Source organism: Saimiri boliviensis, chromosome 1, assembly GCF_048565385.1.
Source record: "Saimiri boliviensis isolate mSaiBol1 chromosome 1, mSaiBol1.pri, whole genome shotgun sequence".
Classification (NCBI taxonomy): domain Eukaryota; kingdom Metazoa; phylum Chordata; class Mammalia; order Primates; family Cebidae; genus Saimiri; species Saimiri boliviensis.
Window position 1 is genome coordinate 283,067 of NC_133449.1, and position 24,353 is coordinate 307,419.

Sequence of the window (24,353 nt, forward strand, 5' to 3'; positions counted from 1 at the left end):
TTTGCCTTTTGAGGAATTTTATGTAAGTGGATTTATGTAGTCGTTAGTGTCTGACTTCTGACATGAAGCAAAATGCTGTAAAGATGCACCGTGTTGTTGATGTATCAGGGTCCATTCCTTATTGCTGAGTCGTGTTCCATGGTGCAGGTAGAGCAGATTCTTTCCATCTGCTAAACAGATGATGGACATTGGGATTGTCTCAAGTCTGGGGTCATTATGAATAAAGCTCTTATGAACATCATAGAATACTTTATGGGGATGTGTATTGTTATTTCTCCTGGACAAATACCCAGGAATGAAATCTCTGGGCTAGAAGTTAAACTGCCAGGTTGATTTCCAAAGTGACCACACAGTTTTGCATTTCTAGCCACGGGATATGGGAGTTTCCAGGCTGCATGCCCTCATTCACACTGGATATCATCAGTTCTTTTCATTTTAGCCAGTTAGAGGTTGTATGGCAACACCTCACTCTGTTTCTATTTGCTTTCCTTCGTTGTTAAAGATATTGAACATCTTTTCCTGTCCTTATTTGGTATCCATATATTTTCATTGATAAAATCAATGAAACTTTTAGTCCATTTTTTAATTGTGTTGTTTATCATCTTAGTGATTTGTAACAGTTCTCATCTGCATTTAAAGATTGATATGTAATAGATATACATGTTTTTTATATACATGTGATAATCTGATGCATTTGTATAATCAAATCAGGGGCATTGGGATATTCAGCACCTTGAATATTTATCTTTTCTTTACACTAAAAACATCCAAATTATTCTCTTTTAGCTACTTTGAAATGCATAATTGACCAATGTTAACTGTAGTCACCCGAATGATGGATCAGACACCTGGTCTTATTTTTTCCAAGTGTGCATTTGTACCCATTAATCAGTGTCTTACCTAGCTTTTAGACTTATCTTTGTGGTTTTTAGCAGTTTTATAATGATGTGCACATTATGTGACTCTCCTCATGTTCATTCTACCTGGAGTTCATAGTAATTCTTAACTCTGCTGTTCAATGTCTCTGTAAAGTTTTGGAGTATGCTCGGGCCTTCTGTCTTCATGTACAGCAACTGCCTGATTTTCTCTCCACTTTTTGATGAGAACCTTCACTACTCACTTTCTACACCTTCTTGCCTTATCCCATAAAGTCTCTTTCGGTCTTTCTAGTATTTTCAGTTCTTTCAGATTTCAGGCTGGACATATGATGCCTTCAGTTTGATGATTCTTTTTTCTGGTATGTCTAAATGACTGTTAAATCCATTGATTGTCTTCTTAGTTTATTTGTCTTTTCATTCTCACGTTTTTCATGTAATTCTCTCTTATGGTGTCAAATTTCTGCTGAAATTCTCTACTTTTCTTTTAATTCCTTGAATATATAAAGCACAGTTTCTTTACAATAAGTCCATTGTAAATGAGTAAATTTATTGTATTTTTTATAAGTTTAAAAGTTTAAATTTTTAAAGTGTAAATGCATGGAAAGAAATAGCATATAGTGCTTAAGGACACAAATATATGTAGTAAAAATGTAAAGAAATAGGTGGAATTCAAAACAGCAAACTCAGGGTGATGTTCCCTTTGAGTTAGGAGACAGTGGTGATCGGAAAGGGATTAGAAAGAAGGAAATAACTGTGTTTTACTTCTTGCTGGGTGAAGATAACAGGGGTCTTCGTTCTCCTTTTCCATGTCTTAAGAAGATATAATAAACAAAGGCAAATGCACGGGTGTGTATATGACGTAAGGCAGTGAAGAGTGAATAGCAGGACACATGGTGCCATGTGCACCTGCTCCCCTCGGGAGGGTTCGCTGTGGGGAGGCAGGGCTGAAGCAAGGAATCTACATGGGAGTTGGGGCTGAGCGGGCAGCTCACTGCGGGTGGGCAGAGGGGGAGTGCAAATGTTGGGTCAGCGAGTGTCTGAAAGGCAACAGAATCTCTGGTGAATTTGATAGAGAGCATGAGATGGAAGAATGAACGTTGGCTCTGAAGTCACCCTGAGGACCAAGGACATCCAGGGATGGAATTTCCATTTCCTGAAGAGGAACACTGAGAGAGGGGCAGGCTAAGTGAGGAGAAAGAGCTTGGATTTGAGCCCATGCGGGCTGAGGTGTTCCTTTCCGGATGGAGCTGTGAGGTGCACGGCTGGAGAGGGGAGTCTGGAGTTCAGGGAGGAGCTCGGGAATCCCAGATGGAGGTGGATTTTACCCTGCATATGAGACACAGGACCTCGACCTACCTTACAAAAACTAAGAAAACAAAATTGAAATATTCACTTAGTAAATATTTTACAATTTTATTTAGAGACAAGTCAAGCATGTCACCGTAAGTTTATTCGCCTGCTGGAAATGAACAAACGTAGCCCCATAAGGAAGAAAAGTTGAGACGTCATATTTTTAAATATATGGTGGTCAGACTTCTTGTAATCATGTTTCTATGATAAATGCATTTGTACAATTTTTGAAGGTATAAAGATTTCTAAGGATTCATAGTCCAGTTAACACTTACAACTCTAAACATTACTGAATACCTCCTATAAGCTGATTTTTTTTTCTCTAGTCACTTTGCAAATAGAAATGCATGAATTGACATTCATGGCACTACCCTCAAAATTCTTAAATTAAAATACAGCTACCATGTACATAGCTAGATCAAATGCTTAGTGATGTTTGAAAATGTTCACAAAAGAACTATGACCACATAAATTGTAGGTTAGTCTATGACACAACATATGTGATAAAGTTAGTAAAAGTATTTAAAGATATGTAGGTCAACTCTTTTTATATAGGAAAACAAAATATTTTACATATTGAATGGAAATTTTATAGAAGTTTTTTTTTTGTAAATTTATATTAAACATTGCTTAACTAGCAAATCCTGCCAGTGTAGAAATAATTTTTTTGGTAATTCTCAAAGAAGAAAGTAGTTTAAGCTTTAATTCATGGTTACATAGTTGGCTGGAAAAATGCCAGTTTGACCTCGAAGCTTTCCTTCCCACCAATCAAACTGTGAATCTGTTTTTGATATAACTGTGATTCTGTCTCCAGCTTGAAAATTCAAATCCCCAGGCTGCTGTCCTTCAAATGAATACAGTGCTGTCACTTCTATGGGTGGATTTAAATTGCCTGAAATGAGAAAAAAGTATTCACATATTTATGTTCTTTAGGGGAAAACTGGGCGTATGTGCTGGTAAGATAAAAATTAACCACTTAGTGCTTGGCATGCTGGTGTCCTGGAGGCTGGCAGAACCCATAGCACAGTCTGCAATTTGCATCACATTATTAGACTTATTTTCCTCTGCACATTATTGTATACCTAACTATGGATTTAGCACATGCTTCTGGTTATAATTGTCAGAATTTTGAATAATCTATGAGATAATACAACATGTTTTTTTTTCCATTTTAATAAAGTAGTCATTGCTGTGGTCTGAATGTCTGTGTCCCCCTGAGATTCAAGTGCTGAAATCCTCAACCCCAAGGTGATGGTGTTGGAAGTGGAGTCTCTGGGGGTGATTAGGTTTCCCCCTCATGAATGGGATCAGTGTCCTTACAGACAGAGCCCAAAGGGACCTTCTGGCACCTTCCTCCTTGTGAGGGTGCAGCAAGATGGCACCATCTGTGAAGCAGAAACAGCCCTTGCCAGACACCTCGTCTTCTGACACCTTGAACCTAGAATCAGTCTCCAGAAGTGTGAGAAATAAAATTCCATTTTCTGTGAGCCACCCAGGCTATGGCATTTTGTTATAGTGCTGGAAGGGGCTAAGACACTCGTGACAGCCTCGTGGATGACAGATGCTGGACAAAGGCTGGTATGTGAGCTCATGGTCAAACCCTAGGAGATTGGACCTTAAAACCCAGCTCTTTACTCGCTGGGCTTGAAGACTGTAGCCCAGCGTGGTTTGCTGTTCCATCGGCAGACATTTCTTCTCCCTGGGCTTTGTGGCTGTTTACATTTCCGTGCTTAACTGATCCATTCTCTCAGTATCAGAGATGAAATTGGAATTAGCACAGGTAGAAGCATTTCTAGGTATGTTCCACAAGTATTTCACTGCAATGTGTATAACCATGTATTGTATGAGAACTGAGCAGTTAACATGAATAAAGGACATTAAATATTATAAACCATATAACATCATAAAGATAATAAAGCAGACAGTTTTTAAGCACTCAGCTATATGGAGTCTGATGCTTCTATGTTTCATAGAGTTCTGTGCATAAATTAGATGTTCAGACACACAGAAAACCTCAATAACCAGACTCTACAGCCAGGCCCTATTTGAACCCATAATACAACAACAATAATAATAATAATAATAATGTGAACTTGGTCCATCAGTAACAAATAAAAATAGTCAACACTTTACACCGACTAAAACACTGAATTTGTAGCTCACACAAGATGGTGCTACAGTTCTTTCGTTAAAGTATGTACCATCTAGTTGAGTTCTCCTAAGAAATAATCCTAATAATGAATGATACAATTAAATGAGAGAGAATACTGGTATAAATACTACCTTTTTCTATAATACAAAGAATTTCTGTATATTTTATTTTTATAATATGTAAATATATTAAATATGTTAAAAAATGTTTTAATATTTTATATTAAATAAAATGTTTAATATAAATAAAATATTTACTATACATAAAATATTTTAATAAAATATTTAAAATAAAATATTTTATTGTATTATTTTATATTGAATAATATAGGAATATATAGGAATATTATATACAATATATATAATATTAAATATTTTAATATTTACTGTATTTACTTTTAGTTTATCAATCTTAAGGAATAAGGTTAAAAGAATGTCACCAAAATAAAATTTTGACATAGTCTAGGAACAGTAGAAGCAAGTTAAAGTGAGTGCATGATGAAACCCCAGACTCTGAGGAGCAGTCGCTGCCGCGCGCTGTGCTGGGCGAGGAGCCCGCAGGCACCCACGCCTCGCCTCCCTGTCCTCAGAGCAGGATGCAAGCTAATGTCAAAGGAAACCCGCCCTGGAACGCTCCTGCTCCTGACTCCATTTGGCATATCCACATGTAAAGCTGCATCCTGACTAACCACAGCCGTGAACACCCTCCAGGAACTCCGTTCTCCTCCCTCGTCTCCCAGACACGTTGGATCGCGGGAAGAAGTGAATCCGCAGAGCGCTTGCGAACATCAGGGAGCGTTCTGGGGGCCACAGCCGTCGCGGCTACCATGCGTTTACACTGTCGCAGTCTCATTTATAAAATCAAAAACACATAGTAAGGACAAGAGTGGTGACAGCGGCGAGGGACGTGCATCTGGGGAGAGCCGCCGCGTGCTCTCAGGCACTGCGGCCAGCCGGCAGTCACCGGGGGCACCCACGGCGGGCGGCACCCACGGCGGGCGGCACCCACGGCGGGCGGCACCCACGGCGGGCGGCACTCACGGCGGCACCCACGGCGGGCGGCACCCACGGCGGGCGGCACTCACGGCGGGCGGCACCCACGGCGGGCGGCACTCACGGCGGGCGGCACTCACGGCGGGCGGCACCCACGGCGGGCGGCACCCACGGCGGGCGGCACCCACGGCTGGCGGCACCCACGGCGGGCGGCACTCACGGCGGGCGGCACTCACGGCGGGCGGCACCCACGGCGGGCGGCACCCACGGCGGGCGGCACCCACGGCGGGCGGCACCCACGGCGGGCGGCACTCACGGCGGGCGGCACCCACGGCGGGCGGCACCCACGGCGGGCGGCACCCACGGCGGGCGGCACTCACGGCGGGCGGCACCCACGGCGGGCGGCACCCACGGCGGGCGGCACTCACGGCGGGCGGCACCCACGGCGGGCGGCACCCACGGCGGGCGGCACCCACGGCTGGCGGCACCCACGGCGGGCGGCACTCACGGCGGGCGGCACCCACGGCGGGCGGCACCCACGGCGGGCGGCACTCACGGCGGGCGGCACTCACGGCGGGCGGCACCCACGGCGGGCGGCACCCACGGCGGGCGGCACCCACGGCGGGCGGCACCCACGGCGGGCGGCACCCACGGCTGGCGGCACCCACGGCGGGCGGCACCCACGGCGGGCGGCACCCACGGCGGCACCCACGGCGGGCGGCACTCACGGCGGGCGGCACCCACGGCGGGCGGCACCCACGGCGGGCGGCACCCACGGCGGGCGGCACCCACGGCGGGCAGCGCTCGCTGCAATGAGCCCGCTATTCCTACCCCACACCACAGAAGTTGAAACTGAGCCTTGGAGATGTCAAGTGATTTGTCCAAGGTCAGGATCCAAGGAAGTGAGTCTCCAGGTTGTCCAAGACCCTCAACAACTTTGTGAATGTTAAACTGTGCTCAGCAGACCCAACTGACATTTCTCGGAGCATTTGCTTGTATGCGGCAAACGTTCCGGAAGGATGAGAGCCACCGGCATGGCTGGGTTATCCCAACTACACGAGTGACAGCGGTGCTGTGGCTCCGGGGAATCGCTGGTAACTGAACTGGCTCTAAGCGCTTCAGGAACATATTTTATGATGAATAATTAGAGAAATAAATATATTATGAACTAAGAAGGAGAGATCACAGACCTGGTTAGTCCCTGCCCTCACAGTCAGGTACTGTCTGATTTTCTCTGAACTGCAGATTCCAGATGAAATGAGGACAAAGCGGAGTGGGAGACCAGGGTAGGGGCAACGCCGCTGCAAGGCGAGGCCGCCACCGCAGGTCCGAGGGCCGCCAGCTGACATCTCCTTCCCGAGGCTAAGGTGTGTGTTGACTCTGTTCCTTGCGCCGAACCCCTCACCCAGTTCCTCCCACAATTCACCATAAATGCGTCTGCCTCCTGGGAGGGGGACAGGAGAGTCATGAGTTGAGCTGCTGTTGGAGAAACTCCATCCACCCGAAAACCACAGGAGCAAAGCTGGCAGAGCCAGTGGCCTATCTGCTTTCTGAGATAACTGTTCACTCAAGAGCCAGTGAGTGCTGTTTCCTGTTAACTTTTTTCTTTGAAAAACTCCAAAAGACTTAAATTTCCTCTTTAATGTAAATATTAGATATAATTTTCACGATGAAAAGTTCAATGCCCACAAAAGATTTCACTAAAAAAAGGTAAGCCAAGTGATGATTTCTTACATGAAGAAAGCCCTTCCTGGTTACCAGGAAGCAAACCCCACTGAGTTACTAAAAAGCTGGATGTTCACAGATGCCTTTCCTTCTACACACCATATGTCTTTAAGCTTTATAGTCGTGGTCTTAAAAATCTGAAGGATCTTTCAGGGAATTGGCTATTTCCTTTATAATATTCCAGTTTAGTTCAAATAGGGGTTATTTTTCCCAAACAGGAAGCAGAGTTAGATTACAGTCAGCATTGGTGATTGGCAGCTGCCCCGAGACCCATGATTAGGAAGGCTGGCCTGTGGATGTCCCTGTTTCATTTCCAGTCCACTTTCTCATGGAGCCTGCATAAGGTGGCCCCCATGCAGCCAGCACACCTGGCCTGATCTGTTTCAGGAGAAAAGCCACAACCTTGGGAAGGTCACAACTAAGAGAACACAGCCTTTGCTAAGGACCCTATGAGGCACAAGGCAGCCCCTGCAACAAAGTGTTATCCAGCCTACGCTGCACGAAGAGCCCCGGTTGACAAACCCTGTCCCCGAGAGGTATGGGATGGGAAAGGGGAAGGGAAGAATGCTGAAGTAGGAGGGTCCAGGCTTGTGATTACAAAATCCCTTCCAGAGTCCCTAGAGGGAAGATCGGGAAATTGGACGTGCATTTGCAAGGCATGAGAGGCCCAAGAACCACGCCGCTGGACCTTCCAAAGGGCAAAGCCGAGGGCGGTGGGAGGACAGGATGGGCGAGTCACGCCTGACAGCCGTCTGTGGGGCCGAGACAGATGCAGGAGCTCGCTCGTGGACGACTGAGTGACCTGCTTCATCAGGCTCTTGATTTAAGGCTCGGGACCTGGGGCCATCTAACTGTGACTTTTCTCTGCAATGATGGTAAGCAGACATGAGGAAATCCTTGGTAACAGGTTAATGCCTTCTGAATACAGTAACATAAAATAAGTTTTACTTAAAAAGTGGACTGTAAATCTCCCGTTTTTTCTTCAAGAGCCTCTTTGGAGAATGCGCTAAAGGAATATTAACTCAGCTGTAACCGAGTTACAATGTACCTTGTCGTATCGTCAAATACAAACACAGATTCAACCAAACAACAGCCATGGATCACACAACTGGAAAATGAAAGTTCGGGACTCAGACTGGAGCCTATCTCCACAGCCCACTTAGAGTTTAGTTCTGTGTCATGAAACAGTTTTCCTTGGTGCCATTTATGAGAAGTTTCTGATGAAAGGAACTCTCGTTCCCAGTGTCCCACGACCAAGGCATTCCCTGGGGGATGATGGCCTCAGTTCTTTGCTGCCAGCTTCCCTCAGCTCTGTCTCTCTGTCGGGATGCCCCTCCCTTCCCAAGCACATGCAGCCAGTCAGCTCACCTTGCCAAGTTTAGCAACGCTTTAACAACTAGATACACAAATCCGTCTAATCTTGAGTCTTTAAAAGTAAGACACCGTGTAAGATAAAAATCTAGATGTTTTTCCACTGTCTTGGTGTAAACATTTATACCATAATCACTTTTGCTTCTAAAGGACCTGCATCCAAAGGACAAACTTTTGATTTCACTTTAACATGGCCTCTAACATGGCTGTGAACCACAAAGGGTGAAACACATTTTTAAAAACCTCTCAGAGCTTTCTCTGTATACTAAGACCACAGCACAGCACCTTCTGTGGGTGAGCCCCAGGCCATCACACCTGCTCTCCGTACAGGACTCTAGGAGCAGACACTCAGCCCCCTCAGAGGAGAGCCATCTGGAAAAAACGAGAGCGGGCTCCCAGGAGGAGAAGCCAGGGAGAAAAGAAAGGTCACCAACCCTAAATCCATCAGGAAAAGGTTGACCTCTTCGGGGGATGCTGCTTAAGAGACCTTTTCGACATATTTTTATCTGTATGATATAGATTTTAAAACTATGCTTGAGTATCTAATTTCTTGGTATTTAATTAACATGAAATGTTTAATTCTCTGACAGTTACATATCAAGCGGCATACAGCTTTGTGACTCCAATGACAAAAGTATTCATGTGAAAAAATAAACAGACTATATTTTGACTGTTTAACTTTGCCCTCAATTTGTGTCCTACTCACATTTGCAAATAATTGCTCAATTCCTTCCAGGAAAGTTAAAAGAATATTTAAGGAAGATAGGTTGAAGGACCATTTTTTTCTATGGTAAATCTTAACAAGTTTTATAAAGTATTTCCCAATAATAACGAAACATTTGAGCTTGAAACATAAAAGAAAAAAATTCTTAGAAATATAAAATGTATGGGGCTAAAACACAAAGAAAATGCAATTAGGATCAAATCATAATTCAAAGTTAGCAAATGCTATGAAACGTTTCATCTCCACTGTAAATTCAAGTGCTTCTAGCCAGTGTTGAGGAGCTCACGTGCCCCTCAGATGATCCCACAGCTCCCTGGCTCAGCCACGCTGAGCACACGCTCCCTACGCAGATAACACTGACCGCCAGCTTCCTACCACCCTCACTATCTGAAAGGCAAGTAAGAGAACCGAGCACAGCATTACCTAAATGAAGTACTTCTCAAAATAATGTGAATGTCCTAGAAGCTAAAGAAAAGGGCTGAACATTTCTCACAGATTTTCATAACCTATCAGATTGGTTAGGAAGTCTGCGATCACAAGATGAATATGAATCATTTATAACATATAGGGTTATTAATTTACCAACTCTGTCGTGATAGCCGGAAAGTTCAGGATACAGCTTGTATTCATTTCTGTTACCTGCAAAAAAAAAAAAAAAAAAAAAAAAAAGAGGGGAATGGTGATTTTGAAAACATATTAGTTTATATTATATAAAATACCCAACATTGCCAAATCCTGCCCTTGCTGAGCAAATATTTTAAATCACTAAGTTGAAAGGATCACCACCATGTGATTGTGCTGTCCATCGGAAGGGTTGCCTGAATAAGCCCAGGAGATACAGTATGAGGCAGACGATAAATATCTGGTATCTGTATGACAACACAGAAGCCCACACACTATTCGCATTATAAATTCAGATGAAAAATTCTATTAGGTCCTTCTTCAATTGCATTGAAGGTGAAGAAACGGAAACCACTGACTGATGGAAGGATTTACTGTGCATAAGAGACATTCCCTAACTGCTTCCACATCCACGTCCACGTTTCACACTGGATTCCTGTTCTGACGCTTTAGGGCAGTGTAGTGCAGTGAGCAGTGGGATGATCTGGGGGCTTGCTTTTCTTCTTCAAGTGTACAAATAATGATTCTAACAGTATAGAAGATGAAGATCATACTCTGCACATCATGTTCTTAGCTGGACTGCTTTAAAAAGAACTTTCCAGAAGCTGGAGATCTGGGGTCTCTTAAGTGACCTGTGCCCACACACCCTTTTGTAGCCTCTGTGTACCCCTAAAGACAGGCATACACCAGTTCGAAGGCCATTGGCCTAAGAAACTTATGAAAAGAAGGATTTAGAAATAAACATTGGTGGGATAGGGAAAAGGATACAAATATTCCATGAGAATCTATTTTTAAAAACTGATTAGAAATATTTTTGGGCAAGTGACCAGCAGTAAGACAAGCAAAATACATGCAAATTAAGATTTCCTTAACTGTGAAAATAGGCACCAAGCAGAAATAGAAAAGTGCATCCTATTCGCCATAGCAAACCAAAATAGCAAAGTACTAGGGAACAAATTTAAAACAAAAGGCACAGAAACTATGAAATCTTATTGAAAGACAAAATCTCAACAAATGAAAAGCATGAAATAAAATTATCTCTCAAATTAATAAATGTATACATGTAATGTTACTGTAATTAGCATTGAAAAAATATAGAATGGATACAAGTACATAATACTATTTCAACTAGAACTGTATATTGGAGAGGAGGGAAAATTGGGAAAATGATCTCAAATTATATGAAGACTAAGTATCCAGTAAATGCAAAGATAAAAATATCACAGGAAAATCTAGGAAACTATGAATACACTCTTGTATAGGAGGTGGGAAGAGCTTAACCATGACCAAAGTATCCAAATCTATAAAAACTAAATGATAGACATATTTTTAGATAAAACTTAAAGCTTTCATATAGTAAAATTATGAAAAACAAGTTTAAAAGAAAAATGATAAATGTTCAAATATGCTGCAACCCAAGTGACCAACAAAATCTGTAATGTCTAAACATTTCCATAAATTGAGACAGCAATAAATATTCCAACAGGAAAAAATAGACCAATGAAGTGAAGAGACTTTTCAGATAAAATTAAATCCAAAACACCAGCAATTATACGAAGAGATGTTTAAATTCACTAATAGGAATAAATACAATCTGATGAACAAGGAGATGTGACGAGCCTTGACTCACAAAATCTTCTAGATGCTTCTACACTAATTGTAGTGAGGGAGGTATATGCTGAAGAATGTCATAATGGATGTTATAACTGAAAATGTACATAGTGGGGAATGTAAGTGGTGGAGAAGGTATACAGTGGGGAGTGCACGTGGTGGGAAATGTGTATAGTGGGAATGGCTATGGCGGGAAGCCGGTATAATGAGGACTTGGTGGGAATGTTATGGGGAGTGTACATATAGTGGGAGCATATATGGTTAGGATCACACATGGTGGGTATACATGTGGTGGAGAATTCATATAGTGGAGAATGCATATGTGGAGAGTATACATGGTGAGACATGCACATGGTGGGTGGTACACATGTTGGGGAATGCATATGGCAGGTCGTATACATGGTGGGGAATGCACAGAGTGGAAAATGCATATGGTGTATAGAGGGAAATGTGCACGGTAGGAATTGCCTGCGGTGGGAAGCATATGTAATGGGAACTACCATGGTGGGAATGTCATGGGGGAGCGTATATACAGTTATGATTGCACGTGCTGGGCAGTATACACAGTGCGGAATGCCTGTGGGGGGAATGCATATGGTGGTGAGTGTTATGGTGGAGAAATGGTTGATGAGACTCTTAAGTAGTAAAAACTTTTAAAAAGTAATCTGCTAAATCTGTTAAAACTTTAAAAATATATTCTTTGACCTATTATGTCCACTCCTGGCAACTATCTCAAAAAAATAAAAGTGCCAGTGTATATACATATTAATTTAGAAGTTTATCAATTGTAGCACTGTTTGGCAAGGAAAAAATCTGAAATAAACTTAATATCCATCAATAGGAGAGTGACTGAGTAAACTTGTACATCTGTGCCATGGAATATTAAATAATTATTAAAAAGAAGTAATTAGCACTATACCAGTTGACTTAGGGATTTATATGTGGAGTTGTTGAGCCAAACAAATTAACAAATAATGTAAATAAATATAAGAAGATGCAGTAAAGCACATATAAAATGTTAGCATTTTTATGAGACAAAATAAAAATATTCTGTCCATGTTTATATGTATGTTCGTACATGCCATGTGTAGGACTACACCAGGATGGAGACAAAGCATGAAAGTTCATACTTCATGTTGTGAACATGGGTTTCCTGAAATCGGGATAGAGGAGGGTATCTTGTAAGTTAAAATATAGGTGAAATGGGAAAAAGGAAGTAACACAACAAAGGAAAAGAAAAAAAAAATACTGCATCACAGACCATCCGTATGAACATATGCACATGTATAGAAAATTTTATGTGTATCTATGTAGGGCTGTGTAAATAAACTAAAAATACTTAGTTTTTAAATAAGGACCTTAAGAAAAGGTCAGATTTAACATGAAAGGTTAAAAGTCGACACTAGTTTTAAATTTTTGGTTTACTGGATTAAAAACTGATGTTCAAAGCTTAAGAGCTACAGCACATGAGAAGTGATGGCAATGCCGACCCTGTGAGGCCTGGGCGCGGGCGGGACGCAAACCATGACGGGCGGAGGAGTGTTCACGGTGTGTCGGGTGAGGCTGCGTCCGCAGCAATGTGACCAGGCTGCCCTGTGCGCCAGCAGGGACACGGCTGTGTCTGTGCAAAGTGGGGAGGGCACTGCCCGTCTGCCCAGGAAAGGGTCGATGGAAGACACCAGCCACGTGGGAAAGGCCCAGAAGCAGGCGCCGGCAAGGTGCCTGTGTTTAGAGAGCTCGCTCCAGGGGGCATATGGCAGTAACAACCTTTGCAGCTTTTCAACTGTTAACTGAAAGGAATTCCTTCAGGTAAGGTCCAGTCATTTTTAAATCCGCACTGACAAGGACTTGAGACTAAGAGGACCGGGATTTTTATACATGAGAGGATTTTATTTATGCATATGCAGGTATCCATTCTGAGTAAGAACATTTTATATATTTTAAAACATACATATGGGTCAAATGCTATGTAATCACTCAAATCTAAAATAAAAATAAATTCAGAGTTCACATCTCATCAGTCACTGGAAATATGAATCTCGGTAAATCAATCATCCGAACGTGAATCAGCAGTGGACCACCCCTCATCCCAAAAGAACAGGGGACAGACGCAGGTGAGGAGGCAGGTGGGTAACAAAGAACAAGCCTGGTTCCTGAGCATCTTCCTGGGAAAGAACACTTAGACCAGGAAAAGGCACAGCCAAGAATCGTATGAGGGACATGGGCTCAAAACTGGGGAAAACAAATACAGAAAATTAAGGAGGAGGCAGAGGATGCGCTTCCAGCCTTCTACAGAGCTTTACTCTTTACTCCCACAAAACTGACCACATGCCTTCTTCCACTAAGAGCAGTTATGTTTCTACACGTAACCTCTCTCCTCCTGTTCCGAAAGTTCTCTAAAGGCAAGTTCTAAGTTAAAGTCACCTTTGTGCACCCAAAGTCACAGCACAATGACTCTTGTACAACAGCAATCATCAGATGCAAGTCCCCTACTTCAATATATTCCTATGTACTGGTAACCTCTATATACGAGAAACAGAAACACAAGAGCGATTCACACAAATGAATGACAGAAAGAAAGATAAAGACCAAAACCTGGTGCTTTATAAATTTCATCTAGTTTAAAAACCATCTTATGAAATCCTGAGCTCCAAAGAATATATGTCAAAACTGATATTCAGAATTATAAATGTGGGTATATAAGAAAAAAATAGGCTTATTTTGTTCTCATTTCAAATCAGGAGGACAATGGATTTTGGAGGAAATGACAACGAAAATAAATGAAAAAACCTTTAAAGATAAATATCTTTGTAGATTTAAGAAAGTATCTTATGAATAGGAACAGACGCTTTCACAAATTACAGCAATGAGCATTTGTCTTATGCATTTAGAAGAGGCTGAGCACTTTTCTCTCTTAAATGCTTTACTTCTTCTGTTTGACTTTAAAGTTTAACAGTGCATCTTGATTTCTTAACACTAACATTTAACAATCACTTAATTACAATTGTATTTGAATTGCAGCAAAAACATTTACTTTGAGAGCCAGCGTTCAGCTGGGCTGGTGCAGAAGACTGCTGCGGTCTTGACAATGGCTTCGGAGGTAGTTCTTTCGCCTGGAAGAAACAAAAAATAAATACACATAATTTTAAATTCTTGTTTTTACTAAGGTGCATATAACTCTTTTCTAATGAGTTTATGTAGCAAACTTTTATCCTATGGGCTTATTAATGAGGTACTCTTCAAGCTCACATGCACCCCTCCAGACGCCCGGTAATTGAACTGGATGACAAGACTTGGATGTGGACAGGTGTGCTCTTCTCATGCCTGAAGCTAACCTCCCCCAGGCACCTCTGACCATCTGGGCAAGGTCTAAGGGAGCTGCAGAGACGGGGCCGTAGTAACTGGCTCAGCAAGTGACTGGCAGAGGCAGTGGCAGACAAACTCCAGGGCTTCATTTTCATTCTATGAAACAGGCATCAAACCAACTCTGAAAGGTGCTATGGAAACTGATCAACAATGTGTGCAATTCCCATGGTGCCCTGAGACCTAATGTACAAAAGTGCCAGTATCTGTAACTATTATTCATGTTATTATTACTCTTGAGACAAGGTCTTGCTCTGTTGCCCAGGCTGAGTGCAGTGGTGTGATCTTGGCTCAGTGAAGCCTGATGGGCTCAAGTGATCCTCCTGCCTCAGCCTCCTGAGTAGCTGAGATTTTTGGCATGCTCCACCACTCTCAGCTAATGTTTTATGGCAGAGAGCGGGTTTCCCTATGTTGGCCAGGCTGGCCTCAAACTCCTGATCTCAAGTGAGCCACCTGCCTCAGCTTCCCAAATATTGTTTGTATAATTGATACAACAAAATTTCATTCTTGGAGAAATGCAATCGCAGAAGACAAATTATGTTTTTCCCTGAAATTTATATGAGGAAATGTCAAGGTAGCATGTCATTTTCACAAGAACTTTAAGTAAGTAGAACTACGAAGGAGGCTTAGTAGGTTCTTAGGAACCTGATATTGAGGACAGAATGTTCTACAGAAAGAGATTTCTGAGAATACGAGTGAAACATGAAACCCCCCCAGACGTACAGAAGGCTTCCTCTGCTGCCTTGCTGCTTTTCTCAGATTGATCCGTTGTCCTTCATTTTCATACTTTTCAGTAAAGGAATCAAGAATTTCATAAAGATCTTCGGCTTGAGCAGGCCGTGGTGTGTCTCCAAATAAAATGTCATACGCTCGGATATCTTGACAATAAAATCTAATAGGAAATAGAACATTAAAAACATTTTTAATATACACAAATCTTTTCTAGAGTTAAGCACAGCATGTGCACACATACACGGTGAATATATATAATCACTCATATGTAGCAGTTCATATAGACCGCTTTTTAAACACTAACTTTAAGCAATATCCCATGGTCAAGTCTTAAACTTACCCCAAAGTTCACCTCTACAGGTAACTACATAAATATCCTTATATGTACCCTTTATTAATATAAAAAGCATATCCACATTATCATATGAATACTTATACTTGCACATATATACATACACACACATTCATATATAAACACATAAAAATATACACACAAGCACATACATTTTTATACATTTTTACTTTTTTAGTTTCTTTAAAAATGGTGCCTATAACTGTGGCTTTGTAATTTCCTTAAAATATTTATCAAGATTAAATAAACATTTGCCTTACATGCCTAGAGGCCCTGCAATTCATTAAGCAACATATTTGTTTTAGTTTGTCCAGGGTTTACTTGAACTTCAGTGGGAAGGCCTGCCAACGGCCTAGAACCAGTAGTTTCTAAAAGCATTCTTTTGTTACACTTTTCTCAAATTAATAAAACCAGGAATTAATACTTCACTTTTGATTTTATAAGATGAATAGTTCTGCAAACCTTGTTTTCCCCCATCCTTCCTACTTCCTACCTCTTGTGGTTTATATTTAGCTTTATCCAATAGTGCTGCTGAATTCCTGAGTGACTCGTGGGGTAAACACTGGAAGCTTTGTCTCTGACGGTGGGGGGTCTGTCTGCGCACGTGGGGAATGTGAACAGCCAGCCCAGTGGTGTGACCTGATCAGGCTGGCAATCAGTGGAACTTCTGCAGGTTCTGGGAGAAGTCCTGGTGTCAGGACTTAATTTGCATCTTTGGGAAAATTAGCCAGATGCCAGTTTAAAGTAGAATTTTCCCTTTACCTCCTAGGACACTTCCAGATTCTTTTTTTAAGAAATCAAACTGTATTTTAAATTGGTCTCTATTCGATATGGAGAAAAGACAAAGGTGACACACAGCACGGACACTGACTGAGCCAGGAGTCGCGGCTGGCGTGCTGTCCAGAGACCTCTGAAAATCGCTGCAATCGGTGCTTCCAACTAAGAGCGTGAGTAACTTCTGCTCGCGTTTCTTAATCTTAAAATGTAAGTGAGAAGACAGGATTTACAACTGAATATACATGGTGATTACCATCATTATGGCAAAACAAAAAAATTACACAGAGGAAAATGTTGGAAGGCAGGAAAGGAAAACGCGAATTGTGTTCGTCCTTTAAGGGAATAGAATGTTTTTACTTGTTTTATTTTTTGTGCATGTTCTGCATTTTGTAGAGCATATATTACTTCTATATTTGATTTTTAAATGTAAGATACACACTTAAAATCACACTGTAAAAAGAATATATAAATGTACCCTGCAAATTGTATCAACTTTTGAAGTATTATTTTCTCGTCACACTTTAAATTAAAATTGCTTTAACTTGAACTGACTTTCTATTAGTTTCTTTCCTTTCAATCAAACAGCTCCCTTCTAAAGACACGCCTGCAAAGAGTCCTCTGGACTTGCAGTAGGTGAAGACAGCGGCTGAGCTTCTCAGGGCGACGTTTCCTTCCAAGTTCCTGCAGAGCACAAGATTTTGCATCACAAAGCGGCGAGCAGCTCTAAGCCTGAAGATAACCATTTAAATAGCATGCTTCTAGCGCAATTACCTTCTGTACCTTCTTCAGCTGTTTCTTTGTTTTACTTACTGTAGGCCTAAATTAGATGTTATAATGTGGTCTAGAGGAGAAACAGGCCAGGGGGAAGAACATATATAAAGGTATTACAGAAGGCTATGATAATAGAGAACTGTGTTGCAAAAGAATACAGTGCAGAGTGTGTAAATATATTTTTAAAAATTTGCAAATCTGTTATTCTCCAACTGGATCTTCCTCTCTTAAAACTGGAAAATACATCTCAAGAGTGCTAAAGAATTTGGATTCTTTTTGCATTGCATATTTTCATGGAACTCAGAAACATTTTTAGCTAATTTTACTGTGTAACTTCTATAAATAGTGTGGATATTGCACAATTAATCCTAGACTAGCACTTCATTAATAGAGAAGAAAAATACACTTTAAGTACTATAACCATGGCTCAAAGAAACACATCCATTTCCAATTTTTATGATTTACTTTGAAAAAAATCTTTTTCTTTCCTGATTGAAGCTGAACTTTTATCACAAAATCTGACTTCCTTTGGCTCCCTCAAAGCTTAAGGTGGATCTTGTGTTCAAGTGTGACAGATACAATGGCCTATGTTTCTAAAACATTTCATTCTTCTTGTGTGTTCTGGTTTCAGATTTTCTAGCTTATTTCACTGGCTGTGTTTTGTGAAGTTCCTATTTGTGATGACCTCGAATCCTCTGGGCAATATAAATCTGGGGATGCATAAATCTGCTCATTTTTTTTTTTTTTTTTTGAGACGGAGTTTCGCTCTTGTTACCCAGGCTGGAGTGCAATGGTGCGATCTTGGCTCACTGTAACCTCCGCCTCCTGGGTTCAGGCAATTCTCCTGCCTCAGCCTCCTGAGTAGCTGGGATTACAGGCACGCGCCACCATGCCCAGCTAATTTTTTGTATTTTAGTAGAGACGGGGTTTCACCATGTTGACCTGGATGGTCTCGATCTCTTGACCTCGTGATCCACCCGCCTCGGCCTCCCAAAGTGCTGGGATTACAGGCTTGAGCCACCGCGCCCGGCTAAATCTGCTCATTTTAACTCAATTTCCTATTAATGTAAAATAAAATATGCAGTTGTTAAATCTTTACTGTCTAACATCTATTCAAAGAACTCACCTTCCCAAGGGCCCCACAGCCACAGTCACGTTCCCGCCGAGGGTGAGATTTCCGCCTTTCGCAAAAGCTTCTACAGCACGGTCATAATTCAGAATTATCACCAAGTCTGATACCTAAAATGTAGAAACCCACTGATATAAAGATGGTTAAGACTAAATATCATTTAAAATTTATCTTGACTAAAACTCAACTATACCATATGCAATGTGTAGCAAAATATCAATATAGACAGGAAAGAACGTCAAACGAAAGTCCTATTTTTATTTTGAGCTGATGAATTATAAAGTCAATATTGCCGCCGGTAATTACAGCAAACTGCAGTGAGCATTTACTGTGTGCCATGTGTATACTGTGAGCTATACGTGCATCATGTCCTTTAATCTTCCAAGCAGCCTGGTCATGTAGGTGGTGATTCCAGGGTTTGGTGGGGTTAGGTGAACTGTCAGTGCTAACAAATCAAACAAAGGTTGGAGGAAGGACTCCAACATGCTCTCTGATCTCATCAAACTAAACACTTTGTAAGAGCCAAGCCCGAGGAGCACGGCAGCAGGGTCTATGGGGCTGAAGGCCCTGGGAGGCTTTCTACACGTCCCTTCGGGCAAGGGGTGCCCCTACTAGGAAGCTGAACGTGGCCACTGCGCTGCAGGTCACAGAAGCTCAACATATCAGAAAGCAGAGTAGTTTCCATTAGGAATGCCTACTTCCATGACTTAATTTTTCTTTTTCTTTTTTTTTTTTTTTGAGATGGAGTTTTGCTCTTATTACCCAGGCTGGAGTACAGTGCTGTGACCACAGCTCACTGCAACCTCCGCCTCCCAGGTTCAAGTGTTTCTCCCACCTCAGCCTCCCGAGTAGCTGGGATGGCAGGCACCCACCACCACGCCTGGCGAATTTTTGTATTTTTAGTAGAGATGGGTTTCACGATGTTGGCCAGGCAGGTCTCGAACTCCTGATCTCAGGAGATCCACGCGCCTTAGCCTCCCAAAGTGCTGGATTACAGGTGTGAGCCACTATGCCCGACTGACTTAATTTTTCTCTACATAAAAGCAGAAACTACAATGAGACTCAGCTGAATGCTCAAGGCATGTCAACATGGAGAAAGGATTTGCTTCTCTAATTCATCACTGTAGTGGGGAAGCCCAAGGTTAGAACTGAAAAATAACGCGACCCATCAAATGAGAGGCAGCATGGGCCAGGGCACCCCGGGGTGTGGAGAACCAGCATCCATCTCAGCTTCTCTTCTCAGTAGCTGTGTACCCTGGGGGTATTTTAACCAGCCTTTGGGTCTCTGTGTTTAAAATTTGCTTACACCTCATTAAGGTGTACTACTTACACCTCATGAAACTATTGAGAGAGTCAATTAAAAATATTTTGGTGTGAACTCCACTACTCTCTTTTGTTCAACGGCTCCAGATCCCTGCAGGAAGCCTGTCTTGCGCCTTCTTGTAAGCCGTGGAAATAAATCGAGGGCCATTGCTGCTCACAGGCTCCCAGGCTGTCTGTGCAGCTCTTGACCTGGTTGTCAGATTAATTGGTAGTGTCACCAAAAAACACAGGATTATCTTGTTCTTATTTCACAAGAACTAAAGAGAGATCAGAGTTCATGACTGAGTCTCTCATCATCTTTGAAATAAAGACTCAAGGCCTGCCCCAGATGCTCACAGCACGCCCCAGCCTCACAAGGAGCCAGAGGGTGGTGGGAGAAGAGGGTGGCTCAGCACAGCCAGCAGTTTAGCAGCAGGATCTGTGGAGAGAAAACGGCCTTTCTGCAGGGAGGGCCCAGGACTGGGTGGGGGTGGGGAGAGGGGAAGGAGGGAGGTGAGAAGGAAGGCGAGGAAAGCCACAGTCCCTGATGAAAATGCACTTTCCACCAGAGGGCGAGATTTTGGAAAGCAGTGATTTGGTTGCATATAGTACAAAAATGCCATCATGATAAGCAAAACTAAAATACATTCCTTTTATACTAGGGATTTATACAGCAGTGAGTAAAGAAGATTAAAAAAAGATGAGAGAAGAGTTAGAAATACTTCCTCCTAAAAAGGCTGAGGGAATTTAAAACCATGACAAGGGAGCAAATTTACACAGGGTAGCTAGCTTAGGAAGAAATTGAAATTTGAGAAGAAAATGAGTTGAGCGTACCCGGAAATTTGATTTCTAGTCCCTTACAAATAAAACAACGGATTGGAGATGAGCATCAGCCCTGAGAGGATCACCGTGAAGGAGACCTCTGTGGACGTGCACCTCCTGGCGTGCAATGTCCACGCCGTCCGACAGATGCCAGAATCCCAGGAGCAACGTTACACACTTAGGTAACGTGAAACTCTTCTTTACTTATAGAATTGGAAGGCATTTGAGTAACCTACATTACAGAAGAGGATTCTGCCACAAATGGTGATGCCCTGGCCAGGTGATTTCGATGCCCCCTGAAGGAAGACGGTGGCTTTGCCATGAGCTGTCCATAAACTGCCAATGACAGTTGGCCGGGGGTTATGCAGAAGTGCATGAGACAGAAGCAGATAAAATGGCGAATGAGAGAAGCCCTACTCCTGATGAAAGAAAGGAAAGACAGTGGGAACCACCAGATAGCTTTAGTTAGACATTCATCAAGCAAAGAAAGGAAACCATTTCCCTAGGTGTCAATGGTAACAATAAGAACACCAGGAAACCTCTGTTTTCACAGGCGGCGCCTCGGCTGGGCTGTCTCCGGAGGCTATGGCAGTTGTATGGTTATGCACAGCCCACTCACCTCAATTCCTATTTCAAATCCCCCACCAAGGCCGGCTATCCCAATGGCTGAGGGTGCAGACCATGCTAATAAAAACAGAAAGACAGAAAAGTTACCCCAACATTAAAACACCTCAACATGTAAATATAGGAAGGAAAAATGCTAAAATCTAAAGATGTTTCTATTTAAAATAGTGAGATTTGGTATTTCCCACTATTTTAAAGTGTTCTTCAAAAAGAATATGCAATTTTCAAATAGTTAAAAATATTTGAAAAGGATTAGATATTCATTCTGAGTCTCGCAGCCTCACGAGCCCACCTCCTCTAATCTCTCTCTACCAACACGCTTAATACCAAACCACTGGTTCTCTAACCATTAACCGTACATAGCACTTGGTGACTTCAACTGTCAACATTTTTAAGCAACTTAGCTGTAGCTCTAGTCTTCAGCTAGAATTTTGCCATAGATTTAAGCGATCAGAAGGATTCAATAGAGTTTATTGTCTAACAGTAACATGATAATTGTTTCCATTGTAAATTTCTGAAGGCAAAACTGTTTTAACACCTCTAATGCTTAAGCACAAGAAATAGGTACAATTCAAGGTTATTAAAATTCTAACAAGATAAATCACATTTAGAAACTAAGTACAGTAATTCCATTTGCCATGATATGGCACATTTTAGGATTACTATATGCTTATTTTTCTTCATATAGAAACAGTAATGTTAAACAAGTCTAGAAAAATGTTTTTTTTCCATCTGGTGGGGGATAGTCTGGCCAAAGCACTTTTTGAAAATTGTTGCTGCCATGCATGCTAGATAATAGAATATTGCTGGAATACTTCCAGAACTATCCCATCCAGGCTTAGAGAAGTTTGGGTTACAGAAATTCGTGTCTGATAAACCCAAAGTTATTTTTTGTTCCCTGTGTTAGGAACTGTCCCTGTGTTAAGATGCCTGGTCTTGGCCGGGATCCTGGGGGAACGTGTCGTGCCTTATTTGGACAGTTTTTAAATTACTCTCAGTAGAGTCAGCAGCTGCAGCTCAGGAAGAAGGGAGAGAATTGTGGGTTTTGAAACCAGTAGGAAGGTTGCCTGGGCTCTGAGAGGAGCCCAGGGCTTGGTACTGACCGTCCCTCCCTTCGGTCTGCAAGTCATCTGGTCAATGGAGCAGCTGGGGACACCTGAGACACTTGGGGACTTTCTCGTAGACTTTGAGTCCCATTTGACAATGGGACCCCTTGAACTGAGCCTCTATTTCATTTGGTTTTACTGCCGAGATGTCTGCTCATGGAAATTTGGATAATGCTTGAAAAAAGATAATTGTGTTCTTATTTTCAAAGGTACACACAGCTATAAAAATGGACCCCCATATTAAGGAAGAGATTCTTGTTGACTGTGGGGCAAACTTGGTAAGAAATGGTGAATCCTGGTGACTGATATTTAAAGGCTGTGTTTCACAAACATGTATTTTCTATATTTATTCTAAGTGTCCTATGCTCGCTCAAAATATAATAAAGTTATCTATGCTGAAAAACTGCTACCGATAGAAAAATGTGTTCACTGAACAGCAAATGTTAAATTGGTATAAAGAGCATTTTGTTGGTTTTGACACCCCTATGTCCACTTTAAATATTATTATAAATATTGGTACTTGGGATTCATAACAAATATTTTGATTTCAACTCTAAAGAATCAAGTAGTATATTTCAGCCCAAAAGTAAAACTAGATTATACTGGCTCTTGATACAATTCTGCCTTGGGGAAAATTCTTCCAATGTCATGGTTTCTATAATCTACCACAGAAACAAAGAAGTTCACATGTGGCCCCTTATTTTCATATCAATTTCCATAAAAAAAAAAGAAAGAAAGCAGCCATACCATGAAGTTGAGGGATAAGAATTCATATTAAACAAAAGAAATGCATATACTGCCATGTTTAAATATTTGCTCCGTGGAAGAATCACAAAAGGCATGCAAAACAAAATTGGGTCCACTGCCCAGGCTTGTCTAATATTCTGAGGACAGAGAGAGCCAGACAGGCGGTTCCCGCGCCTGTTCGTGACACCAAACTGCGCGTTCGGTGGAGTAGCCTCATTTCGCAGGTGTCCGCTGCTGTGCGGGAAACCTGTCCTGCTCGCTGTGCAATGTGTGCATACTGCAAACAGACCGAAGAAAGAACGAAGACTCTCTGCCCCGGTGAGCAGATGCCAACTTACTTCCATCTGGAAGGCGTGCCAGCACAATCCCACTGCCTCCTCTGGCGGTCACCAGGAACCCGGCTTTGATCACAGACAGAACTGCGAGGCCTTTAGCCTTTGCAATCACGTGAGCTGTTAACGTGGAAAACAGTGGAAGGTAAGCGTTTTTATCCAGGTGCCGGGATAGACGAGCCCGTGTTACACAGAGTCAGCGTGCACAGGGCTCAGCTCAGGGCACACAGGAGCAATGAACAAAAGCCAGTCGCTTAACAGACGGGCACAAGGCCTCTCTATTCCCACGCGTGTTTTTTGTGTTTGCTATTTTTGCAGTGCTAAACACAACATCTTAAATATCCTCAAATCCTGCAAAATATTTGCACTGCTAATAGATATCAATAAAATATCTTTCAAATATCAAATTTATTAGGCAAATTATTTCATAAATAAATTAGATAAATTAGATTATTGAAAGATATTTTATTGTTATTTATTAGCAGGACAAATATTTTGGCAATTTCAATTAATTTAGAATATAGTATACAATATAAAAGATAAAAGTTACTATTTTCAAAGAAATTAAGATCCATATAGTATTAAGGAAAAACTTTAAAAATTACCAAAAGGCCACATGAATTCGAACTTTGATCTTAAAGCCATCTAGCTAAATTAACCTTGTATTAATATAAAAATTTGGATTCAAAAACAGAAAAATAATTTTTCAATGTTAAAACATTTTTAACAGTATAAAATGATCTGCTATAGCATTCGAGTGCCACTTAACTCCTAGTACACTGATAATATGTTCAATTAAAAAATATCAGTTTATTCACATTTCAGAGACGTTCATTACATAAATGAGGGTTATTAGTATATGTATCCACTGA

General features: G+C 41.8%; 1 protein-coding gene across 4 annotated transcripts in view; it reads right to left on the reverse strand.

Moving 5' to 3' along the window:
• Positions 1-2,258: 2,258 nt before the first annotated feature.
• The window catches only part of SH3YL1 (SH3 and SYLF domain containing 1), a 43,909-nt gene continuing 21,814 nt past the window's right edge, over positions 2,259-24,353 (reverse strand). For 2 of the 4 annotated variants that reach the window (XM_003939431.3, XM_039475587.2), the window contains exons 3-10: positions 23,488-23,601; positions 21,292-21,356; positions 18,546-18,658; positions 17,201-17,329; positions 15,511-15,679; positions 14,459-14,537; positions 9,775-9,831; positions 2,259-3,120 (exon numbers count right to left, since the gene is read on the reverse strand). In XM_003939431.3, the coding sequence (XP_003939480.1) occupies positions 2,930-3,120; positions 9,775-9,831; positions 14,459-14,537; positions 15,511-15,679; positions 17,201-17,329; positions 18,546-18,658; positions 21,292-21,356; positions 23,488-23,601 (917 nt within the window). In that variant the 3' untranslated portion in view covers positions 2,259-2,929. The remainder of the gene's footprint in view (positions 3,121-9,774; positions 9,832-14,458; positions 14,538-15,510; positions 15,680-17,200; positions 17,330-18,545; positions 18,659-21,291; positions 21,357-23,487; positions 23,602-24,353) is intronic. The other 2 variants (XM_010350089.3, XM_039475591.2) reach the window with 2 other exon arrangements.